At 45.7% G+C, this 26,767-nt stretch overlaps 1 protein-coding gene across 1 annotated transcript; it reads right to left on the bottom strand.

Annotated features, from left to right (window-relative positions):
* Positions 1-191: 191 nt before the first annotated feature.
* Positions 192-25,860, bottom strand: f7 (coagulation factor VII). The gene is made up of 8 exons (XM_034179488.1): positions 25,606-25,860; positions 20,078-20,241; positions 16,353-16,377; positions 16,083-16,196; positions 15,583-15,729; positions 10,792-10,910; positions 8,426-8,546; positions 192-875 (listed from the first exon to the last, which is right to left on the bottom strand). Exons 1-8 carry the CDS (start codon positions 25,667-25,669, stop codon positions 283-285), a joined length of 1,347 nt encoding a protein of 448 aa, XP_034035379.1. The 5' UTR covers positions 25,670-25,860; the 3' UTR covers positions 192-282.
* Between the last annotated feature and the right edge of the window lie 907 nt (positions 25,861-26,767).

Genomic DNA, 26,767 nt, shown 5'->3' with positions numbered 1-26,767 from the left:
AATGGGATTTTATTTCCCATCTGATTCCCCAGGAAGAGTTACAGGACTTGGCTGAGGATAGGGAAGTGTGGGGTGAGCTGCTTTGTCTGGTCCCACGGTGACCCAGACTGTCACCTGCACCCAGATACAACAAGTGGCATAAAATGAATGAATGAATGAATAACACTGGTCAAAAAAAAAAATAATAGAAATGTCTCAAAACTAATGTAACTTTTATAAGTTCAACAGTGTTTATAGAGATTACTTAGAAGGCAGAGTTTTGTCGCGGTTTGTTGCGAACCCTCAGGCCGTCATGTTGTGCTTCAGCGCCTCCGTGTGGTTGGTCTGTAGGTCGGGCGTCGCTGTTCGGTTGTGGATCCACTCCAGGTAGTTGGACACCCGGGTGTAGATGCCGTAGTTTCCCGGTCGGGCGCAGCCTTTCCCCCAGCTGACGATGCCCAGCAGGAAGACGGTCTTCTTGTACCGCGTCACCAGCGGCCCACCGCTGTCGCCTTTGCAGGAGTCCTGTTTGCCCTCGATGTACCCGGCACAGAACATGTTCTTGGTTAGCACGACGCCGCTCTCCTCCTGGCACTGCTGCGTTCGGATCCGTGGCACCTGAAGCCGGCGTAGGATGCGCGAGGTCGGGCCGTTCTCGCTCCGCCTCCCCCAGCCGCTCACCATGTGCATGCTGACCGCCCACAGGTCACGGTCAGCCAGTGGCTGTGTGGGCAGGCAGGCTGGGACGGCGTACGGCGAGTAGACAATGGGCTCCGCCAGCCGGAGGAGGGCAATGTCGTTGTTGGCGGTGAGCGGGACGTAGTGCTCGTGGGTGATGATGTCAGTGACCTGGATGTGCTGCTCCGTGCCCTCGTCCTTCTCCGTGTCGTGCTCCCCTGACAGACAAAGAGCAGCAAAAACACTCAAACACTCAATTCAAATAATCGTTTTTAGTTTCAAATGACAGAAACGTGCAGATTTAAACCAGATTAATCCTCATCCAGATTAACAACAGGCACAGTGTTCAAAGCAAGATTAGTCCTGTTTAAATCAGGCTCCTTAATCCAGTTTCAAACAACTGGTGGTACCAGCCCATCAGAAAAAAAAAATCATCTGTCGTTTGAGCAACTTTGAGAAATGTTTCAAACTGTTTAAATCCACTGTTTGTCTTTAAAACAGTTGAACCAGTTTAGCATCTAAACTGGTTTAAGTGTGGATTTACCTTTAAGAAGTTAATTTCATTTTAATTAATTTAATTTAATTTTAATTCAATTTATTTTCATTTATATAGCGCCAAATCACAACAACCTCAAGGCTCTTCACACAAGTAAGGTCTAACCTTAGTAACCCCCAGAGCAAGAACACAGGCAACAGTAAAGAAAGATAAGATAAAGAAAAAAACTCCCTCTAAAGCCGTGGTCGCAACCCGCTGTACTTGCACATGCGTGCAGTCTACTTGCAAAAACGTGGGCTAAATTTAAGATCCGTACGTCGTAAGCACTGCCTCAATACGGTTTCAAAGCAGCACATTTTCATTCTATTACTGTTGAATTAACCAAATTTGTACGTAGGCAGTACGGCTTACGGCACTCACCACATACTATGGAGGCCGACAGACTTGCATGCATGACGCAGCTTCTCACTTGAACTTGGACTTTATTTCCAAATGTCAGCAACACAGACACTCCACAGCTTCAGTCTGATAACTAGCTGTAACTTTTCGAGGCAAGTAAACACTCGTACAACTGACAGCTGCAGGCTGGACATGTTCATGCGTCGCCAACACCGAAAAACACCTGCCGCTCCGGTCCCACTCATAACACACACATCAAAAGAAAAGCCGACCCCACACACACACACACACACACACACACACACTGCTTTAATGTCAACTCTCTTTATCGTTACACTCCTAGAGACGTGCGTTGAACATACTCCCTCCCTCCTCTTGCTACTGCCTCTGTACGTTTTCACAAAAACATAGTGGCCGTGGCATCCGCAGAAAACGTATGGCGAAAAAAAACGCACAGTGGGTTGGGACCGGCGCTTTAGGAAGAAACCTCAAGCAGACCAGACTCAAAGGGGCGACCCTCTGCTTGGGCCATTCTAACATTTACAAGGTTTTCAAAAAGTTTTACAAAGCTGAAGAAACAGAAATCAGGAAATCAAAAGCAACATAAAACCAATCAGAATCAGAATAGTTGTTATTGGCCAAGTATTCACAGAATACAAAGAATCTGACTTTGGTTTGAGCTGCACTCTCTCTGTATGGCACGTAGAAATATACACAAAACACTGAATAATTCACAGTAGGGCTGAAACAATTAGTTGAGTAACTCCAATATTTCAATTACAAAAAATGTTAGAGGCAAATTCTGTGCCTTGAAGCTTTGTTTAACATTGTAACACATATGCCGGGCCTGTGTGTGGCGTTGCAGTGTCCCCAGAAAAAAACAGAAGAAGATGTCAGTGACTAGCGTTTACACGGCATAAACGCTAATCAATTTAGCGTGAAAGGCTACCACTTTTAAGAGAAAGAGGGTCCACGCTGATCATATAAAATAGACTTAGTACGCATTTAAAGTGAAGCAGTCTGTTTTTAAAAAACACACGGTCCGCTCTACGTTGGGAGTGACTACTCGCCTGGCGGCCAGCTGCTGTCTCTCTCTGCCTGAGTCACAGCTCCGTCCCCAGCCACACGGACAAACGGTCTCTGAAAGACGATCCTCTCAGCAGAAGTCCACTCTTTCTTCTGTGTTTCGCTCAGACTCGCACTGAGTGTTTTGCTTTTAATTTTCACTTTTTTGGGCAACACACAACACGTCACAAACACGGTAACTTAAATAAATAAAAAAAAAACTGACCTGTTCCATTACTAATAAAATTAATTTAAAAGAGTAAAATGCATAGTAACATACTATACCAGTATACTAGCCATACGAAAGGGAAACTAAGTGCGTCTTAAGTCTGGACTTGAAAGTCTCCACAGAATCAGACTGTTTTATTGATGCAGGGAGATCATTCTACAGAACAGGGGCAAGATAACACCCCCATCACACACAGCCAGAATCACGCAGAGTGACGCTGGACTTATGAATTAGCGCACATCAGAAAGGTGTCGGATTTCAGTTCCAAAACATTCTGTCAGCCATCTATGGAAGTCAACACATTTGGTCAAAATCGGCCCGCGACCCCAAGTGTATTGCACATGTTCATAATTCTCTGGACACGGTCGAGATGGGACACCTGTCCGACGTCGGTCCATGTGTTATACAAGGACCATCTAACTGCAATTTAGATATTCTGATGGTGGAAAAACGGGGTCTGGAACAATTTGAGCACATATGAGGGAACCTCGAGATGGATCTGGCACAGTTTGCCTGCCGGTATGATCTGTAGTGCCACGTATAATAATGTGAAATATTGTGCCCATCAGCTCTGAGACACCACGGCGGCTGTCAGGCAGTTGCGCACACTGTCACACCTCACGTCAGAGGCTCAGAGCTGAACAAATCTCACTGTAATAAGCTGTAAACACTGCAAATAAATTATTGCTTCTGTCAGACGTATGATGTGGAACTGTTTCGCCATGAGAACATATGAAACATGAGTCTCACCTGCAGGAGAATTTCGCTGTGCAGTGTGACAGGAGCCAGGACTACTGTGGTGGAATGCTGGAAAAAACGACGCCAAACATAAATCCTATAGGATAATCCAACCAGAAATCGCCATGTAAGAGCGGAGGTGCAATGTTTACCTGTGCCACCTTAAGAGAGCGATGGTTTGCATTGTGGGATAAAACCAGCCAGAAAAGTTAAACTACTGACAAGTCAGCTTCATTCTTTGACCAAAACTCTTTCATTGTGCAATGCCAGTGTGTGTCATTGTTGAAAAACCACACACACACCCCCACATGCACTCTGTAACTCACCTGTGGTGCAACTGTTCAGTAAACTGCCTAAACTGAACCACTATCTCTTGTTATTGTGTCCTGACCGATGCCCCGGGGGTGAAATGAACTTATTACCATCACAAGCCAACCCTATAGAGTCCTTTAAATCTCGTCTCCATAACATTTTTGGTCCTTCGAGCCGGATAGCTCCTTTACTCCTGGACAACATGGAGTATGAAGAGCAGTATTACCGAGCACGGCCTAAGCATCTGACACGCCCACCAGCCCACCTCAATGACTATGAGGTCAGCAATACCAGGCACAGTCAGCGAGACAGGCATGGGCAAGAGGAAGTGCAATCATCACATGAAGAGGGAGCGAACACGATGATCACCCTGAATTCCCCTTACTGCCCTTATATTGACCACCACCGGAGGGATGCTGCTCCAGATAAGGCAGACCTGTACTACCGAGAGCGGCAGACGTACAGTCCGGAAACCCAGCTAGCCCAACTACAGTGCAGAGAGAGGGAACCAAGGGGAAGGATACGAGATCCACCCACATGCCCCACCCAAGCCGAGAACGCACCTTGAGGAGGAAATCAGAGTGATACAGCAAGCGTGCCATGCTACAACAGTCACAGCACATTACACAGACTAATGTGCAGAGACCCTGTGATGTTCAAGTGGAAATGGGGAGGCTAACTGGCACAGTGAATAGTCCTCAGCAGGATACACCACCTTCTGCTGAGGCTGCTGGTGTTGAGGATGAAGAGGACTGGTCTGACCCCCCACCGTGGCCTGACATGGAGACCGGTGAGGAGCCATCGGAGCAACCAATGGTGGAAAGGTTGGTTCGCCTCATGGTGGAGCTCCAGCTAATTAAGGATCAGGCCATGTCAGCAAACAGCCACGTGACATCACCACAGAGGGCCTGTGGCCCTCCACCTCTGCGTTTTGAGCCTAGTCAACTATGTGGGGCACCAGATAACGGCAGAGAGGAGACGTACCCAGCATACAGGACAGCCACTTACCCTGAACACTGCCAATACCGAGAGGACCTGACCTCTCGGCCTCCTCCATCCAGCAGTTCAAATTATGCTGCTTGATATTCCCCTCCACCGCCTCCTGACCACTTTCAACAAACTGCAGACACTCCATCACAGAGAGCTACAATCCACACTGCAACTTCTACACCTCAGCAGCATCAGTACCAGTATCAGCCTGTGGCTCCTCCTGCCCTCACAGTTAAATCTTATGCCACTGCTTATGCACCTTGACAGTCTCCAAACTTCCACCAGCCTGCATACTCACAGCCTCTACACCACCCAGCACCATCGTATGCAGCAGGCTATACACCACAGCAGCCTGCCACCTTTCCAGTTTCCACCCAACAAGTTCCATGGATGCAGAGTCAGGATCAGCATACCCCTGTTCCATTGCACTATAACTCAGCACCAGCCACTGAACAGGTATACAGGGGTCCATGCAAAACCATCCCTAACTTCAGCCACCACGACCCGTGTCAGTGGGCATGATTAAAAATAGCCCTGGAAAACCCCTTGCCTGTCGAGGGGACCAAGTGCCAGATTCTGGTCGATCACCTAAAGTTTGAAGAGGCAAAGTTGATAGCAGACTCCTACTTGAACTCCCCACACCCTACCATGACACCATGTCAGCCCTTAACGAGAAATTTGGTCAGCCACACCAAATAGCCCTCAAGAAAATAGCCAGTGTCCACCTGATATCCACCATGGTGACACTGCAGCCTTCACGTGGTTCGCTCTCCACGTACAGTCGCTGGTTGGCCTTTTGAAGACCTTCCTCCCCGAAGGGGATGTGCCGCTTCGTTGCGGATCGCATGTAGTGAGGTTGTTAAGCAAGCTACCTCCCAAGCAAAGTCCCTGCAACTGTCCACTAAGCTGCCTAAACTGAACCATTATCTCCTGTTGTTGTGTCCTGACTGACGCCCCGGGGGTGAAAGAGGCTTATTAGTCATGAGCCAACCCTATACAGTCCTTTAAATCTAGTCTCCATAACACTCACTGCAAACTTTTTTAAGCAAAGGTGTCCTTTGACTGCCAGCTGGCAGTAAAACTGTCCACTGATAGCTGAGCACGTGCACGCGTGTGTGTGCACACGTAGCGGCTTATTATGAAAACACACACACTGAGTGGTCATTTCCTCATGACAGCACTTTTACACACACACGCACGTGGGAAAAGAGGACGAGCGAAAGAGTGATTGAATGCGAGTGAGTGACCGCACAGATGGACACATATGGCGTGAGTCCGGTCCATACGTTGGTTGTTCTTTGATGTCCAGTACAGGTCCTGTGCGAAGGGAGGAACACAGCGCTCCATTCTGTTTGCCATCCAGAAATTTGGGCAGTCTGCAGTGCATTTTATGGGCATTTGATAGCAATCTGTGTCGTCTACATACGTTTTGGATGTGATCTGACAGGTGTGGACCAGACAGTCTGTCTGCCTTCTGACACGGTTGACCATGCCCCTTTTCTCGCCTGACTGCGGCAGGTTTATTTGCCGTGTCGGGCATGGCTCCGGCAAACTCTTGCTACATGTGACGGGGCTCAAGAGAAAGCTCTGTGACCCGCAGACTTTTTATTCACCCTAGGGACACAAAGTAGTTCTGCACCCTGGGAACGCATAGCCTGGGCTGTTACGTAGGGTTTAATTAGGTCAGCTAAATAGGGAGGTGCCAGTCTGTGAACACTTTAGTAGCAAATCCCACCGCCGTCCCAGCCACAAAGCTCCTCTGATCACAATGGTGGTGGGATCAAACCCCGGACTGCTCGAACCAAAAACCAGAACTCTACCAGGTCAGCCAAAGGGGAATTCCCCATTAGCCAAGTGATTGGGAACATCTTTTCAATCCGTACTTCACCTTGCTACACTGCACTATCACCATAGTGAATTTTCTGCGCTAATTTCCCCACTAAGCAAATTAATTCCACATCCACATTAGTCGTAAACACTGCAGGTTCTCTAATCACATGCTCCATGGCCTGATGTAAAGTCCTAATCTTAGCCTCCCTGTACAGCCCGTATTTATGTTTGCAGATAGGATAGCTGCACCTTCCCCAGTAGGGTGAAGGCCATCCGGCATCATCAAGCCATGGCGACCCCAAAAACATGTTATCAATGAAACTGACCTCCGAGTGTCTCATCCTCATATCATTGACGACAAAATTAATAAAAAAAGTGGCTATATCTAGTTATATGTTCCTTTGGCTGACTATTCTTGTGCAACGTCAGCACCCTAAGGTGAAAGGTAATGTCAGGTGCTCCGGCCCCAGGAATACATTTAACGCCAGCTGGCATCTGCAATCTAACTTTGCAGCTGATAGAATCCCCTATCACTACTGCCCAGCGTTTCACCCCGGAACTACCTTTTGCGCAGGAATTCATCAAGCACATCGACTGCGGGCACGTACAAATAAAATCAAATCAAACGAACAAAACAAACAAATGAGTCTTTAAATGTGACTTAAAAGTCTCCACAGTATCCGACTGCTGAATGTGTGCCAGGAGATCGTTCCACAGAGCTGGTGCACGGTAGGAGAAAGCTCTGTGACTGGCAGACTTTTTATTCACCCTGGGAACACACAGCACCCTGAGAACGCAGGGCCCGAGCTGGTACATAGGGGCTTACCAGGTCAGCCAGATAGGGAGGAGCAAGTCCATGAACAATTTTATAAACTAATAACAGTACTTTAAAATCCAATCTTGCAGCAACTGGAAGCCAGTGCAGGGACGCCAAAATGGGCGTAATGTGGTCAAACTTTCTGCTTTGTGTCAAAAGTCTGGCAGCAGCAGTGCGTACTAACACAGAATACCTAGAAACTGGCTAGAAGTTCAGCCAAAACGAGAGCGTCCACTTTTAGCTTGCCATAAACTAAACTAGTGGCACTTGTGAGAGTATGGAGGACCTGCTGCTGCTTAGTGAGAACAGAGACTAGATCAATACGTGCTTTTATTTTAGAGCCGCCAAACACCAGAAAAGTCTCCGGTGATGCCAGGAAAAGTAGCTAGATTTGTCGCTAGTCGCGTTTGAGAAAATAAGTCATCAAGAGGGTTTGGAAAGTCACCAGATTTATCGAGAAAGTCGCCAAATTGGCAACACTGCAACCTTGTATTAATTAGAAGAGCGCCATTCAGTCCGGTCGCTGAGGAGGCAGTCTGCGCGGGAAAATGTTACCAGATCAGTTATCAGTTTTAAATCTCTTTATAAGTTTAAAGTTCTTTAAAATAAATCTGGCACCAGTTCAGAAAAGAGATTTCAACAAGTTTACCAAAATTCTGAAGTTTAAAATAGTTTTAACAGATGAAGCAGAGATTCAAGAACATATTTTATACACAGAACCCAATCAAGAAACCAGTAATAATAATAAAGAAAAAAGAAAAGCAAACAAATTAGACAAAATTACAACTACTCTGGCTACAATTTTGGTGCAGATATGGATTAAGGGGCCAGAATAATTTAAACAAATGCTCAAACAGATGCAGCCTCGTCCCTGCTGAAGAGGGAGTAGTACCTGCAACCACCTTCAGGAACTGAATTTCTGTGTCCTTCATGCAGTGAGTTGCTGTGAGGATCCAGGTGGGTTTATAAATGATGCCTCCACAGAACCCTTTGTCTTTATACACCAGCAGAACCTGCAGAATAACCACAGATTACCGATTGGAGCTGCAGAATAATCACAGATTACCAATTGGAGCTACAGAATAACCACAGATTACTGACTGGAGCTGCAGAATAACCACAGATTACTGACTGGAGCTGCAGAATAACCACAGATTACTGACTGGATCTGAAGAATAACCACAGATTACTGACTGGAGCTGCAGAATAACCACAGATTACTGACTGGAGCTGCAGAATAACCACAGATTACTGATTGGAGTTGCAGAATAACAACAGATGACTGACTGGAGCTGAAGAATAACCACAGATTACTGACTGGAGCTGCCGAATAACCACAGATTACTGATTGGAGCTGCCGAATAACCACAGATGACTGACTGGAACTGAAGAATAACCACAGATTACTGACTGGAGCTGCAGAATAACCACAGATTACCGACTGGAGCTGCAGAATAACCACAGATTACCGATTGGAGTTGCAGAATAACAACAGATGACTGACTGGAGCTGCAGAATAACCACAGATTACTGATTGGAGCTGCAGAATAACCACAGATTACTGACTGGAGCTGCAGAATAACCACAGATTACCGATTGGAGTTGCAGAATAACAACAGATGACTGACTGGAGCTGCAGAATAACCACAGATTACTGATTGGAGCTGCAGAATAACCACAGATTACTGACTGGAGCTGCAGAATAACCACAGATTACTGATAGGAGTTACAGAATATCCACAGATTACTGATTGGAGCTGCAGAATAACCACAGATTACTGACTGGAGCTGCAGAATAACCACATATTACTCACTGGAGCTGCAGAATAACCACAGATTACTGACTGGATCTGAAGAATAACCACAGATTACTGACTGGAGCTGCCGAATAACCACAGATTACTGACTGGAGCTGCAGAATAACCACAGATTACTGATTGGAGTTGCAGAATAACAACAGATGACTGACTGGAGCTGAAGAATAACCACAGATGACTGACTGGAACTGAAGAATAACCACAGATTACTGACTGGAGCTGCAGAATAACCACAGATTACCGACTGGAGCTGCAGAATAACCACAGATTACCGATTGGAGTTGCAGAATAACAACAGATGACTGACTGGAGCTGCAGAATAACCACAGATTACTGATTGGAGCTGCAGAATAACCACAGATTACTGACTGGAGCTGCAGAATAACCACAGATTACCGATTGGAGTTGCAGAATAACAACAGATGACTGACTGGAGCTGCAGAATAACCACAGATTACTGATTGGAGCTGCAGAATAACCACAGATTACTGACTGGAGCTGCAGAATAACCACAGATTACTGATAGGAGTTACAGAATATCCACAGATTACTGATTGGAGCTGCAGAATAACCACAGATTACTGACTGGAGCTGCAGAATAACCACATATTACTCACTGGAGCTGCAGAATAACCACAGATTACTGACTGGATCTGAAGAATAACCACAGATTACTGACTGGAGCTGCCGAATAACCACAGATTACTGACTGGAGCTGCAGAATAACCACAGATTACTGATTGGAGTTGCAGAATAACAACAGATGACTGACTGGAGCTGAAGAATAACCACAGATTACTGACTGGAGCTGCCGAATAACCACAGATTACTGATTGGAGCTGCAGAATAACCACAGATTACTGATTGGAGCTGCAGAATAACCACAGATTACTGATTGGAGCTGCCGAATAACCACAGATGACTGACTGGAGCTGAAGAATAACCACAGATTACTGACTGGAGCTGCCGAATAACCACAGATTACTGATTGGAGCTGCAGAATAACCACAGATTACTGATTGGAGCAACTGAATAACTATAGATTACTTACTGGAGCTGAAGAATAACCACAGATTACTGATTGGAGCTGCAGAATAACCACAGATTACTGATATATAGCTGCAGAATAACCACAGATTACTGACTGGAGCTGCAGAATAACCACAGATTACTGATTGGAGCTGCAGAATAACCACAGATTACTGATTGGAGCTATAGAATAACTATAGATTACTGACTGGATCTGAAGAATAACCACAGATTACTGACTGGAGCTGCAGAATAACCACAGATTACTGATTGGAGCTGCAGAATAACCACAGATTACTGATTGGAGCTATAGAATAACTATAGATTACTGACTGGATCTGAAGAATAACCACAGATTACTGAGTGGAGCTGCAGAATAAATGGGCGTACTGTCCCTTTAAGAGATGAGTACCTGCCAGGGGCAGTGACCTTTGGGACACTCGCTTCCTCCGACGATTCGAGCACGAGGGTCGAGTTGTGCAGCTTCATCTCTGCCCTGAAGAACTGGAACCATCCCACATGCAATGGACTCTGAAATATCAACACAACCACAAAGCATTATGGGTACTTTCTCACAGTGGAAAACAAAACATGGATGTTTTAAAAAAGCACAATAGGTGTCAATTCAATCTAATCACCTTACAAAAGCATCAAATCACAACAAAAGTTGCCTCAAGGTGCCACACGTAGAATAGTTCAAAGTAAAATTTAAAATAAGTGAGTAAAAACAGAAATAGAAAAAAAAATTCAAACATAATTAAAAACACAAGTAAAACAATAAAACTGATAAGAAAAATAAAAACTATTCATACGAAAGAGAATAAAAATACATTTTAAGTCTTGATTTAAAAATGTCCACGGACTCAGACTGTCTCATGGATGCAGGAGGACTGTTCCACAGAGTAGGGGCATGATGACAAAAAGCTCTTTGACCTGCCGACTTCTTCTTCACCCTGATACTGTTGACCATAAAATTTTATTACAGAGATTAGAGCATGCCATAGGTATTAAAGGCACTGCGCTGCGGTGGTTTGAATCATATTTGTCTAATAGATTACAATTTGTTCATGTAAATGGGGAATCTTCTTCACAGACTAAAGTTAATTATGGAGTTCCACAAGGTTCTGTGCTAGGACCAATTTTATTCACTTTATATATGCTTCCCTTAGGCAGTATTATTAGACGGTATTGCTTAAATTTTCATTGTTACGCAGATGATACCCAGCTTTATCTATCCATGAAGCCAGAGGACACACACCAATTAGCTAAACTGCAGGATTGTCTTACAGACATAAAGACATGGATGACCTCTAATTTCCTGCTTTTAAACTCAGATAAAACTGAAGTTATTGTACTTGGCCCCACAAATCTTAGAAACATGGTGTCTAACCAGATCCTTACTCTGGATGGCATTACCCTGACCTCTAGTAATACTGTGAGAAATCTTGGAGTCATTTTTGATCAGGATATGTCATTCAAAGCGCATATTAAACAAATATGTAGGACTGCTTTTTTGCATTTACGCAATATCTCTAAAATCAGAAAGGTCTTGTCTCAGAGTGATGCTGAAAAACTAATTCATGCATTTATTTCCTCTAGGCTGGACTATTGTAATTCATTATTATCAGGTTGTCCTAAAAGTTCCCTAAAAAGCCTTCAGTTAATTCAAAATGCTGCAGCTAGAGTACTGACGGGGACTAGAAGGAGAGAGCATATCTCACCTATATTGGCCTCTCTTCATTGGCTTCCTGTTAATTCTAGAATAGAATTTAAAATTCTTCTTCTTACTTATAAGGTTTTGAATAATCAGGTCCCATCTTATCTTAGGGACCTCGTAGTACCATATCACCCCAATAGAGCGCTTCGCTCTCAGACTGCAGGCTTACTTGTAGTTCCTAGGGTTTGTAAGAGTAGAATGGGAGGCAGAGCCTTCAGCTTTCAGGCTCCTCTCCTGTGGAACCAGCTCCCAATTCAGATCAGGGAGACAGACACCCTCTCTACTTTTAAGATTAGGCTTAAAACTTTCCTTTTTGCTAAAGCTTATAGTTAGGGCTGGATCAGGTGACCCTGAACCATCCCTTAGTTATGCTGCTATAGACGTAGACTGCTGGGGGGTTCCCATGATGCACTGTTTCTTTCTCTTTTTGCTCTGTATGCACCACTCTGCATTTAATCATTAGTGATCGATCTCTGCTCCCCTCCACAGCATGTCTTTTTCCTGGTTCTCTCCCTCAGCCCCAACCAGTCCCAGCAGAAGACTGCCCCTCCCTGAGCCTGGTTCTGCTGGAGGTTTCTTCCTGTTAAAAGGGAGTTTTTCCTTCCCACTGTAGCCAAGTGCTTGCTCACAGGGGGTCGTTTTGACCGTTGGGGTTTTACATAATTATTGTATGGCCTTGCCTTACAATATAAAGCGCCTTGGGGCAACTGTTTGTTGTGATTTGGCGCTATATAAAAAAAATTGATTGATTGATTGATTGATTGGGAACACAAAATAGTCCTACATCCTGCGACCACAAAACCCGGGCCGGCACGTAGGGTTTCACTAGGCTGGCCAGATAAAAAGGCGCCAGTCCATGGACAAACTTATAGGTTAATAACAAGACTTTAAAATATGCTTTCACAGAGACAGGAAGACAATGCAAGGACGCCAGAATGGGTGTAACATGTTCAAACCTTCTTCTTCATGTCAAAAGTCTGGCAGCAGCAGTCTGAACCAAATGAAGACCCCTAATGCTGGACTGTGGCAACACTGAAAGTAGGACATTACAATAGTACAATTGAGAAGAAACAAAAGCGTGAATCAGGGTCTCAGCATCAGCCATAGACAGGATGGGATGAATCTTCACTATATTTCGCAGGTGGAAGAAAGCAGTCCTCGTAATATCTCTAGTATGGAGGTCAAAGGACGATGTGGGATCAAAAATTACCCCAAGGTTCCTCACTTTGTCAGTGTGATGTATGACACACGATCTTAGGCTAAGCGTTAACTGGTCAAACTGATGCCGATGTCTCACTGGACCAAGAACCATCATTTCAGTCTTATCAGAGTTTAAAAGTAGGAAGTTTCGAGACATCCAGCTTCTCACTGATGCAAGACAATCTTCTAAGGATTTTATGGGAGTGACATTTCCCGCAGTTATTGGCATGTATAACTGAGTATCATCAGCATAGCAGTGAACGGTAATCCCAAAACGCCGCAATATATGCCCAAGGGGTGCTACATACAGGGAGAAAAGCAGGACCCCTGAGACGGACCCCTGTGGAACCCCAAATTTCATGTCACTAATTTTAGAGGTAGTGTTATTGTACAAAACAAAGTGAGAACAACTGGTCAAGTATGACGTCAGCCATGCAAGGGCACTCCCAGTAATCCCAAAATGATTTTCCAGCCTATCAAGTAGAATATGATGATCCACTGTATCAAATGCAGCACTGAGATCTAACAGCAAGAGAACCGTAGTGGTGTCCGAATTCATTGTAAGCAGAAGATCATTCACCACTTTAGTGAGAGCCGTCTCTGTGGAATGATATTTTCTAAAAGCAGACTGCAGTGGCTCAAAGAGATTATTCTCAGTAAGATAGTCTACGAGCTGCCGTGACACCACTTTTTCCAGAATTTTAGAGCAAAATGATAGATTTGATATTGGCCAATAGTTTGTCAATAACTAGGGTCAAGATTAGGTTTCTTAAGTAATGGTTTAATCACTGCAGATTTGAAACATTTAGGAACAGATCCAGAAGTTAAAGAAAGATTAATTATTTCCAGCACAGTCGGCCCAAGAGTGGACCACAGGTCCTTAAACAGTTTTGTTGGTATAGGATCAAATAAACAGGTTGTGCTTTTTGTTGACATTATGAGTTTCGTCAGGATGCCTAGAGAGATACTATCAAATTCTGTAAATCTAGGTAATACCTCAGTAATGGCGCCCACCTCAATAGCAGGGAGCAGTGGTTGGGCAAAGGCATTCTGAGATATGTTTAACCTCATGTCTCCTATTTTCTTCTCAAAATAGTCCAAGATGCCCTGTGCTGAAAAGGGAGTCAGTTTTGTTAATCGTTTTTTCTGTGTTTCTCTCCACCATGAAACTGAGTCTGCAGAAGCATCAGACACTGACATTTGTATCCGCTTCAGAGATGTCATGTCTTGGTGGCTTCCCTCACTTGTCCACTTCAAGCATGCTGACTCATTTTTTTGAGGCCAGCCCAACCCTAACCCTAACCCCACTTCTCACTCAGTGACCTAACCCTAACTCCGCCTCTCACTCAGTGACCTAACCCTAACTCCACCTCTCACTCAGTGACCTAACCCTAACTCCGCCTCTCACCCAGTGACCTAACCCTAACCCCACCTCTCACTCAGTGACCTAACCCTAACTCCGCCTCTCACCCAGTGACCTAGCCCTAACTCCACCTCTCACTCAGTGACCTAACCCTAACCCCGCCTCTCACTCAGTGACCTAACCCTAACTCCGCCTCTCACCCAGTGACCTAACCCTAACCCCACCTCTCACTCAGTGACCTAACCCTAACTCCGCCTCTCACTCAGTGACCTAACCCTAACTCCGCCTCTCACCCAGTGACCTAACCCTAACCCCACCTCTCACTCAGTGACCTAACCATAACTCCGCCTCTCACCCAGTGACCTAGCCCTAACTCCACCTCTCACTCAGTGACCTAACCATAACTCCGCCTCTCACTCAGTGACCTAACCCTAACTCCGCCTCTCACTCAGTGACCTAACCCTAACTCCGCCTCTCACCCAGTGACCTAACCCTAACCCCACCTCTCACTCAGTGACCTAACCATAACTCCGCCTCTCACTCAGTGACCTAACCCTAACTCCGCCTCTCACCCAGTGACCTAACCCTAACCCCACCTCTCACTCAGTGACCTAACCATAACTCCGCCTCTCACCCAGTGACCTAGCCCTAACCCCGCCTCTCACTCAGTGACCTAAACCCGGTGACCCTTCACTGGAATAAATCCATGTTGAACAGATAATCAGGGTTTTACAAATGTTCCTGTGTTCATCCTTTGGCTTGCCTAATAAGGGGGTGAGTAGATATAGTGTGTAGTCAGGGTCACTGCAGGTCAAGTGTCCTGTCCGTCTGTTTCACAGGGACGTAGAACGTCTTATCCTCCTTCTCTGTTTAAAAGAAAACCAGCCAATGCTGTCTTTAAATGTCACAAAGCGCCCTCTGACCTTGAGCCGTGCAGCTCCGCCCATCAGCGTCCAGGAAGTATCCGTCCGCACAGGAACAGTTTAGTCTTCGTCCTCCCTCATCCTCCTCACAGAAATGTTCACAGCCGCCGTTCTCCAGCAGACACAAGTCAAAGGCGGCCTGGCGGTCTGGAAACAGTGTCAAAAGTCACAAATAAACTTTATTTTGAGTCAGTGTGATCATAAACAACACATGGTGAACATAAGACTGTGACTTAGGTCACAAAGGTCACAGCAAGGTCGAAGTCAGGCAAGAGGTGGATGTGGAGTTTGTGTCCATTTTGGAGATAATCTAATAAAAATAAACCATTTTTATCACATGAAAATATTTGCCTAGCTTAACACAGGGATGGTTAGCTTGTAAAAGTGTTAGCCTAGTTTAGTACAGGAACTGTTGTTAGCCTATGTGTTAGCATGTATGTTAGCAGGAGAAGTGAGCCTCAGTGTGCTGAAAGTGACAAATTTCAGTTTCATTTTCTCACCGAGCTCACAGTTGCGGCCGCCAAACTGTGGCAGACAAAAGCAGGTGTAGGATGAACCCTGAATTGAGCAGGTGGCGCCATTCTGGCACGGGTTTGAGGCACAGCTGTCCGGGACTGCAGGCAGACGAAGATCCGGATGAGTTTCTAAATACTCTATTGTCACCTGACTTCTACAGTTTAAAACTGAGTCTGACTACGGCCAGGAGCCGCCGTTAGCCTTGATTAGCATGAAACATTTTTGATTTAGATGATGAATCAACAGAAGCTCACCATTGTACATCCTCCAAAACTCATTCTGAAACAGATAAGTGTAAAATTATTACTTACAACACATCGGCTGACAAAATAACACATTTAAAAAAACTGGTGAAACGATCTTAATGAATTTGATCAAAACATTTAGACACAAAGTCTTAATTACATGTTGAATGACAACATGATAAGATTGTTTCCGTGGTAACGGCCTCTGCACCAATCATCTCTAACAAAGCTTTATGATGTTGCAAATAAATGAAAACTATGACATCAAAATGCCGAGTCCCCACAGTGGATCCAGCAATTTGGCACATGTTTTACACCAGATTCTGTTGCTGATGTGCAGCAGGAGCTCTGTGACAGTAAATTGATTGTTATTGCTCTTAGTTTTGGTTTCACTGGTGTCAAATATGAAGAAACATGACTGCAGATCTCCCCCTTGAACTGCCACCTTATCGTGGTGGGGGAGTTTGCGTACCCGGATGATCCTAGGAGCTATGTTGTCGGGGGCTTCGTGCCCCTGGTAGGGTCTCCCATGGCAAACAGGTCCTAGGTGACGGGTCAGACTATGGCCAGTTCAGAAGCTCCTATGACCAGTGTGATATCAAGGACCAAGATGTTGCCCAGTATGGTAAGGCCGGGGCCCCACCCCGGAGCCAGGCCTGGGGTTGGGGCTCACATGCGAGCACCTGGTGGCCGGGCCTTAGCCCACGGGGCCTGGCTGGGCTCAGCCCGAAAGAGCAACGTAGGCCCGCCCTCCTGTGGGTTCACCACCTGCAGAGGGGGCCATGGGGGTCGAGTACAGAGAGGACTGGGTGGCATTCAAGGGCGGGTGGCCCGGCGGCCTGGTCTGCGCTCACAGCCTCTGGCTGTTGGGACGTGGAACATCACCTCGCTGGGGGGAAAGGAGCCTGAGCTTGTGCGGGAGGTTGAGAGGTACCGACTAGAGATAGTCGGGCTCACCTCCACGCACAGCTAGGGCTCTGGTACCCAACTCCTGGAGAGGGGCTGGATGCTCCACTTCTCTGGTGTTGCCCGAGGGGAGAGGTGGCGAGCTGGGGTAGCATTGCTCATTGCTTCCCAGCTCAGTCGCCATGTGTTGGAGTTCACTCCAGTGAACGAGAGGGTTGTGTCCCTACGCCTTCGGGTCGGGGACAGGTCTCTCACTGTTGTTGGAAATGCAGAGTACTCGACCTTCTTGGAGTCCCTGGGAGGGGTACTAGATAGTGTTCCAACTGGGGTCTCCATTGTTCTCCTGGGGGACTTCAATGCCCACGTGGCCGGTGACAGTGAGACCTGGAGTGGGGTGATCAGGAAGCACGGCCTCCCCGATCTGACCCCGAGTGGTGTTCAGTTGTTGGACTTCTGTGCTAGCCACAGTTTGTCCATCACGAACACCATGTTTGAGCACAAGGGTGTCCATAAGTGCACGTGGCACCAGGACACCCTGAGCCCGAGGTGGATGATCGACTTTGTAGTCATATCATCTGACCTTCGGCCACGTGTCTCGGACACTCGGGCGACTGGCGGAACCCTCTGTCGGCGAGGTCTTCAACTCCCACCTCCAGGAGAGCTTCTCCCAGATCCCGGGGGAGGTTGAAGACACGGAGTCCGAGTGGACCATGTTCTCCACCTCCATTGTTAATGCGGCCGCTCGTAGCTGTGGTCGCAAGGTCTCTGGTGCCTGTCGCGGCCACAATCCCCGAACCCAGTGGTGGACACTGGAAGTAAGGGATGCCATCAAGCTGAAGAAGGAGTCCCACTTGTCTTTGTTGGTAAGTGGGACCGCGGAGGCATCTGACAGGTACCGGCAGGTCAAGTGTGATGCAGCCTGTGCAGTCGCAGAGGCAAAAACTCAAGTCTCAGAGGAGTTCGGGGAGGCCATGGAGGAGGACTTATCCTCCATGGCCTCAAAGAAATTCGGCCTCAAAGAAATTCTGGCAAACTGTCCGATGCCTCAGGAGGCGGAAGCAGCTCCATAGTGCAGGTGGGGAGCTGTTGACCCTGACTGGGGATGTTGTCGGGCAGTGGAAGGAATACTTCAAGGATCTCCTCAATCCCATCGTCATGTCTTCCGAAGAGGAAGCAGAGACTGGGGACTCAGAGACGGACTCATCCATCACCCAGGCCGAAGTCACCGAGGTGGTCAGAAAGCTCCTTGGTGTTGGTGGCAAGGCTCTTGGGGTGGATGAAATCCATCCTGAGTACCTTAAGTCTCTGGATGTTGTGGGACTGTCTTGGTTGACACGCCTCTGCAACATCGCGTGGCGGTCGGGGAAAGAGCCTCTGGATTGGCAGACTGGGGTGGTGGTCCCTCTGTTTAAGAAGGGGAACCGGAGGGTGTGTTCCAACTACAGGGGGATCACACTCCTCAGCCTCCCCGGTAAGGTCTATTCCAGAGTACTGGAGAGGAGAATTCGACCAATAGTCAAACCTCGGATTCAGGAAAAGCAGTGTGGTTTTCGTACTGGTCGCGGCACACTGGACCAGCTCTACACCCTCCATTGGGTGCTCGAGCGTTCATGGGAGTTCACCCAACCAGTCCACCTCAAGGCACCCTGTGGGGGGGTGCTCCGGGAATACGGGGTCTGGGGTCCTTTGCTAAGGGCTATTTGGTCCTTGTACGACCGCAGCAGAAGCTTGGTTCGCATTTCCAGTAGTAAGTCAAACCTGTTTCCAGTGCACATTGGCCTCCTCCAGGGCTGCCTTCTGCTTTCTGTTCATTACTTTTATGGACAGAATTTCTAGGTGCAGCCAGGGTGTAGAGGGGGTCTGGTTTGGGAACCACAGAATCTTATCTCAGCTGTTTGCGGACGATGTGGTTGTGTTGGCTTTGTCAAATCAGGACCTTCAGCGTGCACTGGGGCGGTTTGCAGCAGAGTGTGAAGCGTCCAAGATGAAAATCAGCACCTCCAAATCCGAGGCCTAGTTCTCAACCGGAAAAAGGTGCCTTGCCCTCTTCAGGTTGGTGGAGTGTCCTTGCCTCAACTGGAGGAGTTAAAGTATCTCGGTGTCTTGTTCATGAGTGAGGGACGGATGGAGCGTGAGATCGCCAGATGGATCGGTGAAGCATCTGCAGTGATGCGGTCACTGTATTGGACCATTGTGGTGAAGAGAGAGCTGAACGGGGGGCAAAGCTCTCGATTTACCAATTGATCTACATTCTGACCCTCACCTATGGTCGTGAGATTTGACTCATGACTGAAAAAACAAGATCGCGAGTACAAGTGGCCGAGATGAGTTTCCTCCGCAGGGTGGCTGGGCGCTCCCTTAGAGATAGGGTGAGGAGCTCGGTCACTCGGAGTCGAGCCACTCCTCCTCCACGTCGAAAGGAGCCAGTTGAGGTGGCTCGGGCATCTTTTCCGGATGCCCCCTGGACGCCTCGCTGGAGAGGTGTTTCGGACACATCCCATTGGGAGGAGGCCCCGGGGAAGACCCAGGACATGCTGGAGGGACTACATCTCTCAGCTGGCTTGGGAATGCATTGGGGTTCCCCCGGAGGAGCTGGGGGAGGTGTGTGTGGATCGGGAGGTCTGGGCGGCTTTGCTTGAACTGCTGCCCCCGCGACCCAACTCCGGATGAAGCGGAAGAAAATGGATGGATGGATGACTGCAGATGATCTGGATTAGGGTTTTTTCCTCCCCTCCAGTCTCATTTTGCTGTAATAGTTTTGTGGCATCAACCAATTTTGGGTTGAGGGTGTTGGCTGGATCTGGTTCTACGGTTCCTGGGAGTCTAACCGTGGTCTCGGTGTGCTCATAAACCTCCCTGGCCTCCTCAAAGGTACATTTCTCCTCCAGACACTCCCTCTCCAGATCTCCTCTCTGCAGCTCCTCCAGCCAGCCTGAGTTATACCTCCGAGTCCGGACCAGGACCGCGTGGGCTCCATCTGGATCCAGGAAGACTACCAAACACAGAGTGAAGGAAGCGTCAGCACTCAGAGGGTGAAGGTTCAGTTTGATTGGCTTCGGGTTGAGGACTGATTTTTGTTGTTGTGATTTTGGGTCAACCTGCTGAGTGACATCAGACCTGAAAAATCATCCATCTGATACATAATTATTGTATGGCCTTGCCTTTCAATATAAAGCGCCTTGGGGCAACTGTTTGTTGTGATTTGGCGCTATATAAAAAAAAAAAATTGATTGATTGATTGATACAGAATGAAAAAACTGAGGTCTGACTCAGACAAAATGTCCCTGCTACTGTGAGAGGAAAAGGACAGAGCCAGGAACTGTGACATAGGGCCTACATTAGCGCCTGTCTTAGTCACTGGGTTAGAGCCTACATTTGGGTTGAGCATAGGGCTTACCTTAAGGCTTAGCATAGGGTTTATGTTTGGGTTCGTAAGGTTAGACCTTACTTGTGTGAAGCACCTTGAGGCAATTCTGTTGTGATTTGGTGCTATATAAATGAAAATAAATTGAAAAATTGAAATTGGGCTAGCTAGTTAGCTTTGTGTCTATATTACATCCTGTCATAGGGTCCATGTTCGGGCCTACATTCATGCCTCCATTATGGCCTATCTTAGGGCCTAGTTTAGAGACTAATATAAGGCCTCACATAGGGTCTATATTCGGGCCTAGCTTCATGCTTATGTTTGGGAGTAGCTTAGCACAAATACTTTTAAATTTTGTTGTGAACCTGTTAGGTTGTAAATATATGTTACCAATTATAATGTGTCTATCCTGATTTTTCATATACACTGTACGGTTGTGTGATTTTATGATTTTACTTTCTAAATGAATCATTGACTATTTCACACGGTAAAATCCTCTCTTGCTGCCTTGAGAAATATCTGAGAGTGTAAATCTTGCTTACTGAGCACTGTAGTATGTTTAATTAGCTGAATGCCCTTGAACAAGAACACTACGTCCTGTGAAAGCTAGTCGGAGCCTGTCGTGTTTTGACTGTGTAAGAAAATTCACAAAATAATGTTATATCTGTATGACAACAGACTTTAAGACTCCAAGATGTTTTTATGCTATTTTTTCTGTATCTGTCTTTGCTTCAATAAAAGCAGGGAGAGTTGGGGCGACCCTTCAGAGCTGAGTGGTGAAACCATGAGGGACGAGTTCTCACTGTCAGCTCTCTCCTGCGCAGGAAAGAAATTCAGTGTTTCTGTGTGGTCATTTTCTGTGATATGTTTGAGTTGTGTTTTCTTTCTACAGGTTCAACTCTGACAGAACTTGGAAAGGATACAGAGACTTTTTAAAACTACTTTAAGGGCTTTAGAAATTAAGGAAACCAGCCAACTTCAAACCTCAATATCACACCTGCTCCTATTCAGTTCAATTTAATTAAATTTATTGAACTTATAGAGCGCAAATCATGACAGCGTCGCCTCAAGGCGCTTCACAGAAAACAGCAACAAACTAGAAGCACTCGGAGAGCGCAAACCTCCGCCAAGGCCATAGGGTCATTGACGTCACATGGAATACCCTTTTATTCCATGTCGTTTCACACATCTACTGTCATGTTTCAGATTCAGTGCTTAACCCTCGGGTCCGAGGGCATTTTTTGGACAGTTCACTCGCCTGGCATAAATGTTTTATTATTGCTGTTAACAGTTCTCCCTGCATCCCACAATCAACTTTTATGTCTTTTTCAGGACAACCTGTACTTTCAAAATATATACGTAATTTGGGCTCTTGTGTGAAAGACTGTACAACAAAAAGGTTCAAACAATAAACACAAATGCACATTTTGAACAATATATACAAATGGTCTATGCGTTTTGTTTGTCTTCATCTCAAAGCAATTTCTGTCTATTACACAAAGGTCACATCACAAACTTCTACTATGAAGTTGACTGTGTTTGTTCTCTCCTGCTCTGAAAGCAACATTCACACTTTGAGGCTCATTCAGTTTGAGGAGCGACCCCTCCCCCCCCCCCCATTGATATGGTAAACAGTGCTTTACGCCGGAGCGAGAGAGCTTGCCACAGGCTTACCCAGTAACATTCACAGGAAAACTAGTCGAGCAATCCTGATACTCACACACTCTGTTTGAGCATGCGAGATTGTATGAGAGGCTCTCCGTCTACTCATTTTCACTTTTGCTGTGTGCAGGGCACATTGGAGCAGCCAGGGGGCTAGTCAAACAGGCCAACTAGTAACACATCAGTCCTAAAAGCAATCTTTGGTGTGTCACGTGAGGTGATTCTGCCCTACAATTGGATTTTGGTAAACCATGTGATGGTGAACCAATTCCGATTGGACACTCACATTGCTCACACAGCTTCTATGAGGAGTGCAAAGACGGTGGACGGTGGCTCGAAAGTCCGCGGAGTTACCTTTTCAGCAAAAAAGTGTATCTATCTCATATCATTAAAAAGTTATTTATAATTTAGTAAACTTGGTCTCAGCCATCGTATACCACAGCGTCGGCCCCAGAGGGTTAAACCCTTAGATCTTCAGCAAATGTATTTATAAACAGAAACGGCATGAACTACACAAGTTTTTTTTATTTTTTAATAACAGCTTTATTCAGTGAGGAGAAACAAATGCTAAATTATTGTTGTGTCATAACTTAATTTTTGTTCAGCATTTGTGACCCGTCTTCATGAAGTTAGATACAAAAATGTTGAAATTGGCCCTATCCTGCAATGATAAAGAATCCTTTAAAAAATTACTGGATCCGGATCGTGTTCCGGCTCATTACCAAAATTTAATGACTTCTAAGTTAGGCCAAGATACACCCCTGGTAAAAATTTCATTGAAATCCGTTGAGGATTTTTTTTGACTAATCCTGCTAACAAACCAACCAACCAACAAATGGATGCAACCGAAAACATAACCTTGGTTTAGGTAATTAAACCAAAAGATCAAAGAGCGTAATTAAAAGATTAAAAGCATAATAAAAAAGCAAAAAGAATAATATGTTAATCATATGAAACAGAAAACAAATGCATCCTCAATTGTGGCTTAAAAGTCTCATCAGAGTCCGACTGCCTCACTAACGCAGGGAGATTAATCCACAGGACTGAGGCACGATAAGAGAAGGCTCTATTTCCTGCAGACTTTTTATTCACCCGAGGGACACAATTTCCTCCTACTTTCCATCATCTGTGTGTGACCGGATTTCTTTTTGCGGCAGGGATGTGCAGTGGGATTCGAACCCCGGATTGCTCGCACTAGAGACCAGGACTCTACCAGGTCAGCAAAGGGGAAATTCCCCGCTAGCCAAGCTAGCAGGACCGTCTTTTCAATCTGGACTTCACCTTGCTACATGTGTGAAGATAAGATTACTCCCTGCACCAAACCCAGACACGTCCAGCAGGTGGCAGACATGTCGATGAGACATTACATAAGCAAATAAAACTTACTATTAATCTGGTGCATTGCAGTTAACCATGCTAACTTAGCCTACCAGTAGGGTTGCCAACTCTCTGAAAAATAAATAAGGGACACCTCACCGCCAGGGCCGACCGGCCGACTGACCATCGCCTTCACCCTTCCCAGCGTCTGTGTGAAACGATTTTTAACCATTTGACTGTTGACTTGACCCGGAATTTAGGTAGATGCACACATGCATTTGTTCTGATATGAACACGTGGAAAACAAATTATTATTTAGCAATTTATTTTCAGTGCAAAATAAATTTTCACTCACAATTTCAATATGAGCATTCTGTCTTCTTTAAAAATAAATCTCTGTAGTGCTATTGCTTAACTTAAAATTGTATAAATTAACAAAAAAAAAAAACAATAGAAAATTTGCATCATCCAAAACAATGTAACAGTGCACATTTACACATTTAGTGTAATAAAAAGTGCAAAAAATAAAGTCTGAAAAGTAAACAATACTGTTGTCGCGCACCTTTTCCACCCAGCCCATTTTCCTTTTCTCATTCTCCCCTGTATTTTTGCATTCTTTTTTGTTTGTTTTTTTTAGGAGGAGTAGTAACGACGTTACAGACATTGCTGTCCGTAGACATATCTGCAGTGCCAGTGTCGGTGTCTGTATCGATATCAGCCATGCTGATTTGTTATTGTCGTCCAGCGACCGTTGTCGGCTCATGACGTCGGTATCTTCTTGCGAGCAGATGTCCCTCGACCAATGAGATAAGAGTGATTCTGTATTGTCAGTTCATTGGTGAAAAGCAGGAGAGAGGCTGGGATCAAATTTACCGTAAGTTTCCATATAAAGCGCCAGTCAATTCCATTGACATTTTACACACTTTTTGATTCTCACAGAAATACGGGACAAACTTCGTCCCGTTTCAGGTCAATACGGAACGCACACTTTTATTTCCAAATAAGGGACGATTCCGTTTTTCAAGGGACGGTTGGCAACCCTACCTACCAGCTAGCTTGCCTAGTTAGCATGCATCTAGCTCAACATAACTGATCTTATTCGGTTGTTAAGCGCTGACGTAACGCACCACGTGATAAATCTGTTTCCGGGTCCAAAGACCTCCAAGTTTACAATTAAAGTTACGTCTGTTTGATCCTTTTAAGGATTTACAGTTTAAGTTTAGTTTGTGTTTACATTGTGCGTCCCTCCCTTCTCCACCTCCACCTCCGTTAAACGCATATGTCTGGCTCTATGGATGGAACACTTAATTTTTTTTTTCTTTTACTTTACATATTTTATTATGCACAGGTAAAATATACGTCTCTTAATAAAAAATTTATTACAATAAACAGGACGTTAAAGTGCAAACGTCACTTTCTCCCTGAACGACATGAACAGGAAGCGATCGCAGCTCGCAGCAACTCCCACTGAAAATAACAGAGAAACAACCTGAGCGTCTGACATTTTTATATAAAACAAACACAGTAACAACGTCTAAAAACCCAGTTAATATATCCAGGAGAGTTTTAGGCACAATATACAAAGAGTTTTATGTTGCGATGTTAATGCTGTTGTCCGTGTGCAGCCTGATCAGAGCGTCTCAGTGCAGTTCTCAATGTTAATGACAGCGCGCCTTTTTTGTTTGGAGCTGGAAGTTGAAAATCACATGATGCGTTACGTCACACTTAACAACCGGATATGTGAAACGTTGTACGCGTTCTTCATGCTGTGTAATTAATAACTTTATGAGATATTTGGTGATTACTTCTGCTTCAAGCCCCGCCCACTGCACAACATAAAACTAGCCCGTCCCCGCTTTGATCTCACGATAACACGTGAAAAATGACCAAAGGTGTGTCAACAACCGAAGCCAATCATTAAAAAATTTAAATAAATAACATTGTCACATAAAACTTGTTTTCAGGAGGTGTTTTAGTTTGCGGTTCGGCTCCGGGACTGAAGCTGCTTCTCACCTGATGCCGGCTGACAGCTGAACACGCAGAAGACGACCACGAGGACGAGTCTCAGCCACATCATGGATTTGATCAAAACCTTCTCTGTGGACCCAGAAGTTCAAAGTCCGAACACCCCCCCACCCCGCAACTGATCACATGATCTCTGAAAACAAACAAACACATGACAAAGCTGCTCCTGGACGATGAGTGAACTCAGCTCGGGTCCACGTCCACCAGCTCACAGAACCCCACACAACCTCTGGACCCTCACAGTACCTCACAGAACCCCTTTACAATTACAGAACAAATGTCACAGAACCCAACAGAATCCCTGGAAACTTACAGAAGCTTAAGGAGCCACTTCAGCTGTCAAAATAAATAAATGAAGAGATAAAACATGAGTAAGTGTGAGTGAAGGTTTCAGGGACAGATTGAGTCCACGTGGTCTCAGAGTTCAAAGGTGACGGAACAAATCGGATCCTGCTGCAGACTTTGAGGGACGAGTGGCAGAGAACCACACTTTGAGATCCAGAGATCCAGTCCAGGTTTAGCCGAGCTGAGCACACAGACAGGTTTGGTTCTGATGCTACTTCATGAACCAGTACATAGAACTGTTCTGGGCCTGGACTGTTGACCTTTGGTCCTCTGCAGCAGCAACCACGTGTTTGGCGTGTGTCCCTTAGACCCGGTCCAGTCTGAGTCCTGACCACTGGATTGATGTGTGTCTGTTTGTTCCTGTAGTCTGGCCGATTTTCACCAAACCTGGATCCTGGAACTGCCCATAAAGGGTTAATTTTTGAAAAGGTCAAGGTCACTGGGGTCAAATGTCAGATTTCCACCATGCAGTCAATTGTGATGTTTACCAGGAACCACATCCCTAAAGATGTGATACTGACTCGAACCACATGACCTGAAGCCGTCCGTGTGCCACAGCTGGAACCTGGTTCCAAGAAATAAAGTTCCTTTGACGCACAGTCTCCAGGGAGACGCCACGGTAGAGTGCAAACAACAACAAGAACATCAGTGTGTCAAAAAACACACAGGACAAATGGATTCATCTGTTTTTATTTTCAACATTCTGATTCATAGCTTTATTTTATATTATATTATATATATATATATATATATAATATATATATATATATATATATACTCGTATATATATATGAGGTCTGTGATG

This window comes from Thalassophryne amazonica, chromosome 1 (assembly GCF_902500255.1).
Source record: "Thalassophryne amazonica chromosome 1, fThaAma1.1, whole genome shotgun sequence".
Classification (NCBI taxonomy): Eukaryota; Metazoa; Chordata; class Actinopteri; order Batrachoidiformes; family Batrachoididae; genus Thalassophryne; species Thalassophryne amazonica.
Note: the sequence above shows the minus strand (reverse complement) of the source record. Positions and strands in the feature narration are given on the sequence as shown.